This window comes from Lytechinus variegatus, chromosome 8 (assembly GCF_018143015.1).
Source record: "Lytechinus variegatus isolate NC3 chromosome 8, Lvar_3.0, whole genome shotgun sequence".
Classification (NCBI taxonomy): Eukaryota; Metazoa; Echinodermata; class Echinoidea; order Temnopleuroida; family Toxopneustidae; genus Lytechinus; species Lytechinus variegatus.
Window position 1 is genome coordinate 38,216,445 of NC_054747.1, and position 14,930 is coordinate 38,231,374.

The window sequence follows — 14,930 nt, forward strand, 5'->3', positions numbered from 1 at the left end:
CTATGTATTTTTTTTAACTTTTAACATATTTGATCTGTACCTTTAGATTCTGGTTAACAAAGAAAATGCTTATCTAGAAACTTTATCAAAACAGAGACTGGGGATATCACTTAGCAACATAAGATGCTAAAGTTGAACACACATCTGGGTGCCGTTCCTTTCATTTGACGTCATGAGATAATATTGAATATGAAGTGCGGAAATAAAATGTATTTCTCATTTTTCTATTTACATTTTAAAAGTTGTTCCTATCTTGTGTCAATCGGGGCACGTGCTCACATTTAATTATTATTTTTTTGTTATTGTTCTTGTGAGCTCTACTTCTTCCCAGCTTGACACTTCTTCTTGATTCTTTATTTGATTCTAATTTAATATTTTTGTCATCTTCAACAAGTTGTATTTTACTATTTTGTATTACATGTATGTTATCTTTGTAAAGTCACATGGATTGGAAAGGAAGACCGTCGGGTAATAGTTATTTAGTTAATCTTTTTTCTTTCCCGGCATCCATGTGACTCTCCTTATCCTATTGTTTGTATATGTTGTTTATGTGTTTGATTATGCCGAATAAATAATAATATTGATAATAATATATATCTAAAACCATATGTGCGCACGTTGGTATCAATGATACGCGAGCTTTTTAAATTCGTTTAATGTAAGATATTAATTCAGCGATACATTTTTCACTAATTTATTTATTTATTTACTTATTTATTTATTTACTTTCTTATTTATTTATTCTCCACTCGTGGACTTGATAACACTCTTCAGCCACAGGCTGTTCTTCTGAGATGTCCAGTACACATACATTAATAAATACAAACATACAATAGTAAAAACAATTATAACAGAAAACAAAAATCAATAATAGTAATAGTAAAGAAATTGCCTTGCTCAAAGGCAGAGGTACCGTGACAGGAATCGAGCCCCGAACTTTCATTACGTGTGTAGTCGGGTGCCTTATACACCACACGGTCACGGCACTTCCATGCCACCTCCTTTATCGAATTTGTCATCGCGATATGAGATTCTAATCGATAGTGCCTATCTTATCAACGTTCCTTCTTCGATCGCGTTATTTCTTCGAGAAAGACACGCCCTAAAACCATGTCGCGCATCACTTTCCTGTTCAACTAATTAATGAATATGTAACTCGGTCAAGTTTGATTTCGCATTGCTCTTGGTGGATGATCCTTCTATTTGGATGCTATATAAACCGTCCATCATCAGGGATCAGCAAAAGGATAGTTTGAAGTCATCTGAGAAGGAACCACGCTTTCGACTCTGTCAAGATATCCTAATTTCGAACAAGTGTAAGTAATACCTTTTTCAAAAATTTCATTTGTATCTGTCTGATTTAACTTTTTTTGGTTTCTCTTCTCTTTCTCCATTATGGATGTAACGATTACCTATGTACTCGATCGCATACATTCGTAATTCCGAAGCTTCGTTATTCCGAAGGTTAGGTTATTCCGAAGGTTCGTTAATCCGTAAACGAAATGAGGTTCTTAATTCCGAAGGTTCGTTAATCCGCAAACGAAATGAGGTTCGTAATTCCGAAGGTTCGTTAGTCCGAAAACGAAATGACTAACGAACCTTATTTCGCTTTCGGATTAACGAACCTTATTTCGTTTTCAGATTAACGAAATTTTGGAACATCGAACCTTATTTCGTTTTTGGATTATCGTACCCTCTGAATAACGAACCTTCTGAATAACGCCACAAATGTTCGAATTAACGAACACTTTTACGTTTTCGGATTAACGAACATCGAGGTATAGGCAATTTACGTGTTTCGGAATTACAAACCTTCGGAATTGCGAAGTGTAACCGTAGTCGATTAAGTATCAGTGGCGTAGACAGGTCCTTAGACCTGGGGGGGATGATCCCTAGCTGGGTCATACTTTATATATATATATATATATATATATATATATATATATATATATATAATATATAAATATAAAGAATGAAGGAGATAATGTACTCGATAAAAACAAAATATCATGGGCCAAAGCAGACGAGTTAAAGATAACAAAATAACACGATCTGTCTCATGGATTATCTCGTGTGTCTTTTAATCACTTTGCTTTCAGCAATAAACAGGGCATCCAGTAATAAACAAACTTCCTTGCACATTTTTCATGGCAGTAATCTTTTGTTTGATTAATGACAATGAGTAAAGATGATCATAAGAGAAATGTCATTTGTCGGACGTCTAGTTATCATCTTGGTCATGACAGTCCTGCTAAACATGATCTAGAATAACTAGTATTCCTTATTTTACTAGTATAGTAGTATACTCTTTTAAAAGTAGCGATATTGTTAATGATCTAACAAATGAATCAACAACTAAAGGAATAAACAAATAAACAGCCAAATAACTAAAAAAATATCAATTACAATTATAGTACTAGGGGTAAAATAAAAAAAGCTCAACATTATATTTCTTATCCACGTGCAGATATGCGGACACTGAAATGATAAGCACACTCTGTTTAAAATTACCATGGTTACAAAGGCTTGATTGAATTAAGTATGGAAATGAAATAAACCTCACCGGGTTGTCGGAAGTAAACTGTATAGATAATTTTTATCGCGTAAATGCGCGAGATGATTATGTTTTTTGTCAAAGGTCCGACAATGAACACGCTGAGGGTCGAGTTAGGCTTGTTCTGTGATCTTAGACCATAAATTAATCTTATCCATGGATTGATTCAATCTGCCTTCGTGAATTAAGGCATGTCTACATATTGGATGATTCTACCTTCTTTGAAAAGCGCAAAGTACTCTAAAAAAAAATAGTGAAATAGTTCACTCTTTAAGGAGTGATATCACTGAGGCCATCCAAAATTTGCACTTTCATTCCAAAATCATTCATTTACTAATTCGCTCCTTAGAGACTGAAAATTTTCACCTTTCCTTTGCAAAGTAGGGGTTGAGGACATGGCCAGCAGGGAAAAGGGTCAGTGTATGTGTATAGGTAATTTCTTATTAATTCGTTTGAACAGTGTTAATGTGTTATGAAAGCAATTGCTCTGAAGGGAGTGATTAAGCGACACTTTCTTAAATCTGTAATGAAATATTTTGAACTTATCTCCTTTGCAAATACATAATTATTATAAGGAAATGTACTTGGTGAAACTCTGAATAACGATCCTTAAATGTATATGACGACGCAAGACAGTTGTTATTACTTAAAAATTGCTAGTTGTAAATGCATATAAGATGATTGACTCTGAATAAAAGTCCAATTTTGATCATGTTTGTCATTGCTGTACGTTATGATTATTACTGTTATTATTATTGATTGATTTTAACAAGCATTCATTTCTTTATTACTGTATAGTTTTGCTTCTTCCCCCACAGAAACCTGGGGGGGATGATTGTACACACCATCCCCCCCACCTAAAATTCTGGGGGATGCATCCCCCCATCCCCCCGCTATCTACGCCCCTGTTAAGTATTGTGTATTTACAGTGTTTTTTATTTTTCATAATATGTATTTACATTGCAAAGGACCCCATGGAAGAACAGCGGTATTATGTTAATACCGCTGAAATGGGCAATCCTCCATATTTTATTTGACGATTTTTCTTCTTTTTTTTTAATTTGATCATGTATATATTAGAAAATACCACGAGATATTTTAAAAAGAATTAATGATCCAACTTTCTACTATCATTCATGACCAAGGGGCAAATTTATTTATGTAAAATTATGAGGAAAGACCAGAATACGGGCAGTGGTATTGGTTTAGGACTTTAATACACAGTAAAAACAAAATTATACAATGCTGTTTACTATATGAACCTTACAGTAATTGTTTAAACAGTTTAAACAAGTTTTTAAATCATATGCAACAAAGTTTAATTTTCAATACCTAATCTTCAATAAATTAATCATGATTGTTTAAACGATTATACAAATACTGTAAGGTTCATGTAGTAAACAACGTTGCATAAAATCTTAAACAGCGTTTTTACTGTGTAAGAGATTCTTAATTTTATATAGGTCTATAGACCTATATAAAATTAAGAATCTCTTATGATTTCGGAAACTGTTGTTAACTGATGGAATACAGTAATGACGGGTGATATGTCTGTAGGCCCATTTTGCTATCACTAGATTCACTATTGTTTACAGTTTAACCTTCAATAGTTCCAATTTCATAAAATATATTTATATTATCAATATATTTCTTACGTACAGAAAGATTGAACATAAATTTGATTTGGAGAGCAGAAGACATCGTTTAAGTGTGATGTCAAACGTTAGAACGTGGCGATAGCAGAATTTATTTTTTTTAAATCATTTTTTCTACATTCAAAGGTTTTAACATTAGAAATCTGAACAAGACTACACAGCAAAGACTGTGGTGTTAACCGGTGTACATAGAGGACCACACCAGTTATTTTACACCGGTGTTAAATTGGTGGTGTTAGTTTTACACCTATAGGTGTTATTACAACACCTTTGGTTGTTACATTTACACTCTTTGGTGTTATTTTTAATCTCTAGGGTGCAATTTTAACACCTCAGGGTGTGGTCCTCTATTAACACCAATTGGTGTCAGTTTTAACACCGTAGTTTTTACAGTGTAGTAGTAAAAAGTCATTCATCCGCCATTATGCTTTTTTCCCCAGATTATGAAATATTATACTTTGAGTGTGGGAACATTCATTTCGAAAGTGAATGTTTATCGTACTTTCAAATCACAAGAATAAGGCTGTTTGATCTTAACAAACTGATATCGTTCATATCAACTTTATAAACTCCACAAAGCTGAAACTGTTGAGCCTGTACTTAAATCTGATGCAATGAATGCAGAAATGAAAGCAATCAATCAAATTGCAAGTCTAATCTTAGGGATAGATAATAATGATAATGATTGCTAAAAACGGCACTTTTCCAAAATGATAAAAATATCAACTATTGAATTTCAGTCCCCAATAATCGACCTTATGTATTGGCAAATTTGCAAGTAAGGAGTTTAAAGAAAGGAACTGTACAATGGGAATGTCATAGTAATGTTAGAAAGAATCTGAAAAATGTATCTCTCTTTCAGTCAAACTTCTATCATTCCAATTTTTTCTCGAATTTCCGTGAGTAGTGAGATAAATTTGTGTCCATGTTATATGCCTGTTTAGCTTGTTGTGTGGTGTTTATAATTGTGCTGGAGAAACACCTTCGATGCCCTCGGTCTGTATTGTGACGTCACGGATGAGGTGCTATCTTAGTGAGATGGCGAAGATTGACAAGCGTAGTAGACTAAATCTAGTTTAATTCCATGCACCACATGCTATTCCAATTATCATTGTCAATGGTGGTCACCTTCCCATGTTAAACACCCACCCTATATGTCTCTCATCAATTGGTCATATTTACAGATCGTCTGTAATTCAACCTAATAGGTAAAAAATGGTCAGATGTGGATCCAGATGGGGAGCATACCCGGCCCGTGCCCCCCCTCCTTTTAGACGTATAACAAATATTTTTTAGGGGAATATGTCATGCCTACCCAGAAGGCCTTTTTTTGCTCATCATTTTTTTTTCCGGACATAAATCAGTCAAAATGCCCCCCATTAGAATATCCTGGATCCGTCCAAGGTAATAATAATTAGAAAGGAAGGCTGCCCCGTCCCCCTCAAAAATGTAAAATCAATACAACTCAAAGAAACTGTAAGCGAAGGATAAAAGCAACCGAGCTTGTCATTGATCCGCTTTTGAGAGTGAAATTGAAGGATTTCGTTCATACTTTTGGTGAATGTCGTGAAATTGTCAGAAAAAGGTGCAAGTTTTCAAAATTGTGTGTGTGTGTGTGTGGGGGGGGGGGGTGGAGCGTAACTGCCTTGGCCCCTACCCCCCCCCTTTTTTGCGTAAGGCCGACCATGCTCTAAAAATAACTTCTTACGCAATCTGCAAAACATTTTTGAGTCGGTAACGTCTTGGAAAAACCATTCAAAATAATATGAAAAACCAAAAAGAGGAAATATATTGTATTCCTACAAGTTTGCATTATCCTCCATGAAAAATAATGATAATATTGTCTTTCTTTTCATTAATTCTATTGTATGATTGATGAAAGTACAAATCAGCAAATCTTTATTAAATCTCACATGAATTGTTAGAAATCATCTAATTGTTTATTATTGCTATATTTTTAACAGTTGAAAATTGTTATTTCAGAGAGGACAACAATTAAAATATTATTTTTTCATCAATCTTGCTCTTCTAAACCTTCACTTCATATTCGTTTTAAATGAGTTCTTTATTGGAATATTTACAAAGAAAATTATTTAACGTTTCTTGTCAGCATATCACTGATAATGTTCACTCTAAGTCTCTAATCGCCCAATAAACGTTGGTCATGACTTGCAGTTAACGCTATCTTGCTCGGCGGCTCTGAATCGCTTCATTTATCCGAATCCAACCAATTTACAGAGCCAATATTACTTCAAATGTCATCTTTTAAAAAGGAATCTTGTGTTTCTGAGAGTAATTATTGTAGATAAAATTGTTTGCCTGACGTATCGCAATGTAAATGAAGTCTTCTGCGTTCACGCTTGGTTACATATGAGACTGAAGGGCGTCTTTCTTGCCTCGTTAAGTTTTGGAGTTTCCAGTTATGAAAGATATTTTTCTGTTCTTTTATATTGTTTTCATATACATATACAAGGGTGAAGGCTGGTTTGAGCATGTGGAGGTGGAACTAAAGTGCTATGGGGGGTGCACATCTTGGGGAGTTTGAAAAAAAAAACCGTTTGGAAAATCAGCTGTTGAAAGCAGAAGAATGGGTACAAATTCCGTTTTGCTTGTTACTGTCGGAACTCCTCTGCACCTCGTCTGGGGCCAGTCCCCCTCTAGCGGTCGGAGGGGCACGTGCACCCAGCATAGCCCTTGTTATATTGTTTCTTTAAAATAGTTATTCATTTGTATTTCTTCATTTTATTTCTGGTAATTTGTTTATGAAATTAATAATTTATTTATGAATATATGGTGGCATGTTTCATACGCATATTTGGAGCGTTATCTTGTAATAGACCACTATTTATTCTTTATTTACAATATATTTATTTGTATAGAACCCAAATTACATTCTTATCATTTATGTATATATTGATATTTTATGTTTACAGGACCATGCTGAAAAACAGTCAATCTGAGCTTGTTATCCTGTATTAAGATGTTTTGATAAAATTTTTTTTACATAATTTGAAAATAATTAGGTGTGGGAAATTATATGTACCACAGAAAGAGTTTTCTAGCGTGGATACTTCTAGTGGACAAGAATCAAACCTTGACAAAGCTAACTGACATCCCAAAGTTGATTGAAAAAATAGATAAATTAATAAATAATTACATAATTAAATTGATAAATGAATAATTAAATAAGTTCATAAATAAATAAATAAAACATCTATTTAAGGTGATGTTTGAAATCTTGTTTCATTATTAATCGTCACATGCTCTATTATTTCAGTCAACCATGGCTTCAAAGCTACTCGCAGTCGCCCTCGTTGTTCTCCTCGTTGGGTCTGTATGCGCTTTCTTCGACCTCGACGAGGATGATGGCGGCATGGCCAATGGTTATGCGGACGATGGGTATTCTTTAGATGAGTTCATTGACAGTCTCCAACCCTCGCTCGCAGTCAAGAGAGATACTAACAGAGCCAAGGCTAACAGACGATACTTCAGTAAGTAAAATGGCTTTTTCATTGTTATCATTTTTTTTTCAAAATATTTCCTTCGTTTCGTTTTTTTCTCTTCAGAAGCTTACTACAGAAGTTTTATTCATTAATTTCGTTAATATGTTGTTTTGCTGATTAACAATGCAATGATAAGAACACTATGATTTCAAGTTTAAAGCAACTGTAAAAAGGGTACCGGTAATATTTTTTTGTATTTACTATGATTACTTTCATAATTATTTGTCCTCTATAATTGCTTTTCAATAAGAATCATTTGATGTCATTCACAACTTTTGTTTTAACTTGTATCAGGGCGGATCCAGGATTTCCCAAAAAGGGATGGCATATTTTTCGGAGGAAAATTTTGACAAGCCCCACCCCCCTAAAAAAGTTTTCAAACACAAATTAATTCAATTTCTAAAGAGGGGCACACCCCTGTTCTAATGGCATTTTACATTAAATGTTTTTATTTGCTTCTCAGAGGCGGGGGGGGGGGGGGGGGGGGGGGGGGGGCACGTGCCTCCTGTGCCTCCTGAATCCACGACTAGCTTATATATATAATGTCAACATGGAAACGGTTATATGCCGACCATTCTGAATGAGAAATAGAATGTAATTAAAATTTAATCTGTATCCCTGTCTTCAATGGAAAATTAGGTGCAAAAAGGTACACTGAAAAGCAGATCTATCAGGAGCCCCGAGGAGACGTAATTTGTTTGTTTTTTCCAAACCAATTGCCATGAATTCTCTCGACATATAACTCGTTCTCATAAGGTAACCTCGGGGTAACTTTACCTCTTATCTCTTTTAAACTAGTTTAAAAAAAAATCATGCCATGTATTCTCTTTTGGGGGACCTTGCTTTGACAAGTTCAGCTTCTTGAGGATGTCTCCTCTTTCGTGACATACATGTATAATATTCATGCAGGGATGCAGGAGGGGGAGGGTGCATGCATACCCCGTAAAATTTGAAAATGCCGCATGATTTAGCCGAGTTGTTGGAGCGAGTTATAGGTCTAGGGAACATGTCGAGAGAACGAGGCGGTATTTAATTGGAACGAGTTATCCAGGACAATGTGTGTTACGTCAATATGTTACCTATAGGGACTCCGTACAGCCCATTTAGGCATGATTATCTTTAACAAATGAACTTTCTGACTTTATTGCTTATCGTTTTATACCAAACGCAATCGATAGACGAAATGGAGAAAAGGAAAAAGAAGGATAAAAATAAAAGAAAGAAAGGAAAAAAAGAAAAAGAACAGAAACAGAAGGAGAAAAAAGAAAAAGAAACAGAAATCGAAACAATCAAACAACCGGCAAGATAACCGAATGTTAGCCAACGCCAGTACATCAGTAAGTAGTTCATGATTCATAATATATTTACACATCATTCATCATGTTCTCATTACCACTTTGTGATATTTCATCCAAGAGAGTCGGCTTTATTCCCACCATCTTTTTTCATGTTTGTGTTTTTCAATGTGCAAAGTCCGTAAATTCGTGTTCACGTATCCTTCGCATCTCTCCCCGTTGCACCTTTGTCATCATTCATGTCGATTTTACATTTTTAAATGTGCACACCATCGTATAGCATTTCATTTATTGAAAGCAGGATAAAAGAGCTTTTAGAATAAATGCCTTATTGCTCACGGGCATAGGTGCCGCGGCCGGGGATCGAACCCGGACTTTCCATGTATAGCCAGGTGCATTAGACCACTCGGCCACGGCACCTTTCATTAGCATGTTAGCTGCGATCATCGTACGATGGATTCGTCTACGACTTGTAGGGGATCGTAGGTCGTCACGTTCATGTGCAAAGTCCTTAAATCACCGTTCACTTATATCGCACCTTACTCCAATTGCACCCCATGTCACCATTCATGCGATTTTACATTAGCATGTTAGCTGCGATCATCGCACGATGGATTTGTCTGCGACTTGTAGGGGATCGTAGGTCGTACGGGTTATGGCAAAGTCCTTAAATTCACCGTATTACTCTTTTTGCACGCTAGTCATCATTCATGCGATTTTACATTAGCTGTTAGCTGCGATCACGCACGATGAATTCGTCTGCGATTTTTGTAGGGGCATCGTATTTTTCGCCACTGCGGCAAACAGTACGATTTCATGTGTTGGAAGTCGTAAAGGACGAGAGAAAAAGTCATATACAGAGGCCGTTCCGAGAGCTACAAATATCGTACGATGTCCATACGGTGAAAGGGCGATGACTCTATGTTTATCGTACGATGTGTGCGTATTATGTCGATATACGGTACCCCTGCAACGGGTGCAATTTTGTGCAACATGTATTGTGACTAAATGATCGCACGAGTAATTGTGAAAGCCCCTTTAACGGTCCCTACATGTATAAAAGGAAACGAATCTTACGTTTTTGATTTTTTTTATACCTCATCGACTTACAGTTAACCGTAGGGAAATCGCATGATCATCTTACGCCACTATTACCAATTTCCTTTAATTGGAGCCATGTATTTTATTAGAAGTTGCATCAATTGTGGTAACAGAGTTAGACAGTTTAGTTTTAAATTTTTAAACAAGATTTTACCATCAAGAGACAATTTATTTAAGTGGCATGTATTAGAAAGCAACGATTAACATTTTTGGAGAAGTTGATACCACTTTCATTTCATATGTATTGTTAATATGTTTGATTATTTTGGAAAGTCATAGAAAGGTTGGTATTTATATTTTCAAGATTACTATTTCTATAGATGAAAAAACATTAATTATAGGTTATGATCTGCAAAATGCCAGCAATATTATGAATATCTATTTTGTGTTATTACTCAATATGTTTATTTATCGAAATTATATAAAGAGCTATTTAAGGAAAAAGATTGATGCGAATTCTTTATGGATTGAATTCAAATTACTATTATTATTTATTTAGAAAGTTTATGTAACAAAAAACCAAGTCGGAATTTTGAAAAAAAATGTGATATCAAAAAATCATTGCATTATTGAATTGAATTGGTTTTTTTTATTGTTTGTATATAAATGTACATGTTATGTGAATAAATACTTCGATTAAGAGGATAAAAGAAAAGAAAAAAAAAATCTTACGCCACTATAAGGAGATAATGCGAGTACAATAATACAGATAATGTTACTTCTAATTTGATTGAAAATTGGAGTATCATACTGTTTTAGGTATGTCTAATCATTTAAATCAAGTTTGGTTGGAGTGAAAATTGACCTTCAGGACTTCGGTATCATACTGGTCGAATTTTGGACGAACACTGGGCTAAATTATTTTAAGTTCATACACGCGTATTAACATAACATAATTATTATGTCACTCTTTACATCGATTTTGCTGATCATTTCCATAAAACCATTTCATTAGCATGATTAGTCATTTTATCATGTTATAACCATGTATATTCATTGGCGGTGGAAGCCAAAAAAATTAGGGGGGACCACCAAAATATTTTGACAAGCAAAAAAAAAAAAAAAAAAAAGAAAAAAAAATTATCAACGTAAATTTTTTTTTTTTGGGGGGGGGACGCAGGAAACAAAATTGACAAGCCAAAAAAGAAAGAAAAAAAAGTTTATAAACAAAAAATCTAGGGTGGGGGGGAATCGTCCCCCACCTCAAATTTAGGGGGGACAGTCCCCCACCCCGCTTCAGCCGCCGATGTGTTATTGTATAAATGATGCCGATCACAGATGGAATACGTGAGGTACTTTGAAAAGTTCTAGGCAAAGCCGATGAAGTTTGGACTGTATTCAGATACTCAAACTTTATTACATCATTGATTCCTTATGCTTTGTATGTAACGAGTAATCCATAGAACTGTTTATTCAGTTAAAATTTTGGTAAACTTTGACATGCCCGAACTTCTTATTTTACATCTGATTTTGATGAAATTTTCAGCGCTATGCTAGTTTAATATTTCTCTATTATTCAAATCAACATTCTTCTTGGATGGACTTGAGCTTTAAGGCACAAATAAGATGATGATGAAAATGATAATAGTACTACTGCTGCTACTACTACTACTATACTACTACTACTACTACTACTACTACTACTACTACTATACTACTACTACTATTATTATTATTACTACTACTACTTTACTACTACTACTATACTTACTACTACTTTACTACTATACTACTACTACTACTACTACTACTATTACACTACCACTACACTACTACTACTACTACTACTACTACTATCCTCCTTCCTCTACTACTACCGTTACCACTATACTATTACTACTTCCACTACTACTACTATACTACTACTATACTATACTACTACTACTATTACTATTACTACTACCAGTACTACTACTACTACTACTACTACTACTACTACTACTACTACTATATACTACTATTACTACTACTACTACTACTACTACTACTACTACTACTACTACTTCCACTACTATACTTCTACTATTACTACTACCACTACTACTACTCCTCTTCCTCCTACTACTACCACTTCTACTACTACTACTATTACTACTACTACTACTACTACTACTACTACTACTACTACTACTACTACTACTACTACTACTATTACTACCACTACTACTACTACTACTACTACTACTACTTCCACTACTACTACTTCTACTATTACTACTACTACTAGTAGTTATAATGATAATAATAAATTCTCTTTATCATATTCCAGTGTGTCCTCCGATTACGGGATCTTCCCAAGAGTGTTGGTGCCACAAGAAACCGCCACAGAGAATATTCCATTGCTTCGGTGAGATACACGAGTTTGAGTATTCAATTATATGCTTTTAGGGTTTAGTAAAAACCTGGGGGTGTTTCACAAAGATTTAAGTATGACTTAGAGTCGCACTTAAATGCCTAGTTGCGCGCAGTATAAAAGGCATGACAGCATTGGTCAGATCTTGCCAAGAGGACGCGCACTACTGCGTATTGATCAATAAGATTGCGCGTTGCATAATAATGTACGCGTCGACATATAAGTGCGACCTAAGTCATACTTAAATCTTTGTGAAACACCCCATGTCATGTTATTAGGGTGTTTCACTTCCAGGGGGGCGTTTCACGAAAGGACTTGTTGGACGTTTTATCCGACAAGTTCCATTTTATCCGACAGTTACCATAGGAACAGTGCCTCTCAGCCAATCAAAATCATGGAAAGATGTCAGATCTGACAACTTGTCGGATATAAAAATATTGATGAAACGCTCCCCTGGACTCACGACGGATTCAAGAACATAGGAAATATATTGACAAATTCCCTTCGTGACAAAGCACAGCCAAGAAGTCTTTGTCGAAACTTTGTGAATCAAAAGAGCATTTTCGTCTTTGAACCAATAGTTGTAAAAGATCTTTCTCTTACCAAGCTGCCTCTGAATCCAACAGAATCCCTTTGTACGTGCGTAATGTCACCACTTTTAATTCTTTTAAAAATACATTTTTGAAATATATCTGTGCTAAATGAAATTAAATCACTGATTTGTACCGGGGGAGGGAGGGGGGGGGGAGTAGGTGTAGGCTATATGTTTTTTTCTTTTCTAATGAGTTCACTTTAATGTCTGAAGGTCAACTTCCTTTTCATTATGGTAATCATATCCTTATTGCAAATAAACTGGCTCCATGGAAGACCAGCAGCAATGCATTATTGCAGCTGAATATGGATTACCAGCCGTATAATTAACTTTATTGCCTTACCTTTTATTCTTGTATCTTAACATTGACCTCATCATCTCATGTTATGTATATATGTACTCTGTATTTGTTATTTTATATACGGAAATAAACAAACAAACTCGGGACCAGCGACATAATTGCAATTTCTCGTCAGCTCCGAAACTTAGGACGAAACTATTGTTCCGGTTCATCAGTTTTCGACAAAGACCTCCCAGCTGTTCGTTGTCATTTGCCAATCATTTTCAGAACATTTACTGTATTTTTGAATACGTCGTGCGTCATGGGAACGGAAGCAATTCTAATAATTGATTTTTAATGACCACAGTTTGCTTGTGTAAATGAAGATCTAACTCCACGATGTCATTGTAACAATTAAACATGATATCAAAGGCTTTTCATCACTTTTTGCGGTAACTAGCATTAGTTGCCATGACATTGGCACATATGTAAACATGTGAATATATGAATTTTATTGATGTCATATAATCTAAAATCTTTTTCATCAAGTACTTTATGATTTCGTTCATATAATAGTTATCGTGATTTCGAACAAAAATCTGCAGCAACAACAAACGTTCATTCACCCATATGAACGATTCGTGTGTAAAATGGGACAATATATATTTATGGCAAGTGAGAATAAAGTTACCGTTTACCGTTTGATATCATTCACAATAGTAATAGTTACTTCTTTTTTATTTAATGTAGGGAGATCCAATGGAAAATAATCACCCTGTGACATCATGAAGGAAGGTATCCACGACATACACTGCTGGAATTCACTTATCGATACTTATTTCCCTAAAGCAGTTACTTCTATTATAAGATGTTCTGCTCTTCTGGTATATGCCGAAGAGCAATAGAGACACCCTCTTCAAACCGTACCTCAGTAAAATTGTATTTCTTATGATGGATATATCTGTATTTAAGTTAGCCCATGTTGGAAATATTAGTATGAACTCGCATGCATAGCGCCATGCTTTTGGATTTTATCATCGAGGCTTTCTGTAAACTTTCTTTAAACTTTTCATCGTAGAGGGGGCTGTATTACCTGAAGGTTACTGAAGGGCAGTGTTATAATAATGCCACAGGTTTAGTGTACAATGCCGGTTGATTCACTATCTTTAAAAAGGTAATAAGTGGGATGTGCTAATTTTGGAAGTATAAAAACATAATGGATTAGATGTAATAATGGACATTTCATTATAAATTTAATGTAGAAAATGTAAATCAAACTGATCAATTCGAATAAATACATCACCTGCAGAGCAACATTGCATATCGTTCTGGTGTCGTCTGATGATTGTAACGATTTTTGTTTTACACCACATTGGGCAGTTGAGTATTTATTTAGATGGATGCACCAAACTTTGATTTTCTTTATTTAATATTTTATCCTCTATTTATAGGATTCATTACATTTTTTTTCAATCACATTAAGATTACACAGTGATTTCTTTTTTATTCCAAAACAAAACTGACTATTGTAAAATGATGATTACATAATTTTGCAATTAGCAGGAGAAGGATTTTCATCATTCGCAGACTACACCTG

At 34.8% G+C, this 14,930-nt stretch overlaps 1 protein-coding gene across 1 annotated transcript; it reads left to right on the plus strand.

The window, feature by feature from the left end:
- The first annotated feature begins 1,180 nt into the window (after nt 1–1,180).
- On the plus strand, nt 1,181–14,452 carry LOC121420858. Its single transcript, XM_041615477.1, has 4 exons — nt 1,181–1,316; nt 7,487–7,700; nt 12,378–12,455; nt 14,084–14,452. The coding sequence occupies exons 2-4, from the start codon at nt 7,493–7,495 to the stop codon at nt 14,101–14,103; spliced, it is 306 nt and encodes a 101-aa protein (XP_041471411.1). The 5' UTR covers nt 1,181–1,316; nt 7,487–7,492; the 3' UTR covers nt 14,104–14,452.
- Nucleotides 14,453–14,930: the final 478 nt, after the last annotated feature.

Bases quoted from the DNA above. Each gene is read 5' to 3' on its own strand.
- LOC121420858 (XM_041615477.1), top strand. From the start codon at position 7,493: ATGGCTTCAAAGCTACTCGCAGTCGCCCTCGTTGTTCTCCTCGTTGGG. The intron at 7,701-12,377 runs GTAAGTAAAATG...ATCATATTCCAG, and splicing joins GGCTAACAGACGATACTTCA to TGTGTCCTCCGATTACGGGA. The intron at 12,456-14,083 runs GTGAGATACACG...TATTTAATGTAG, and splicing joins GAGAATATTCCATTGCTTCG to GGAGATCCAATGGAAAATAA.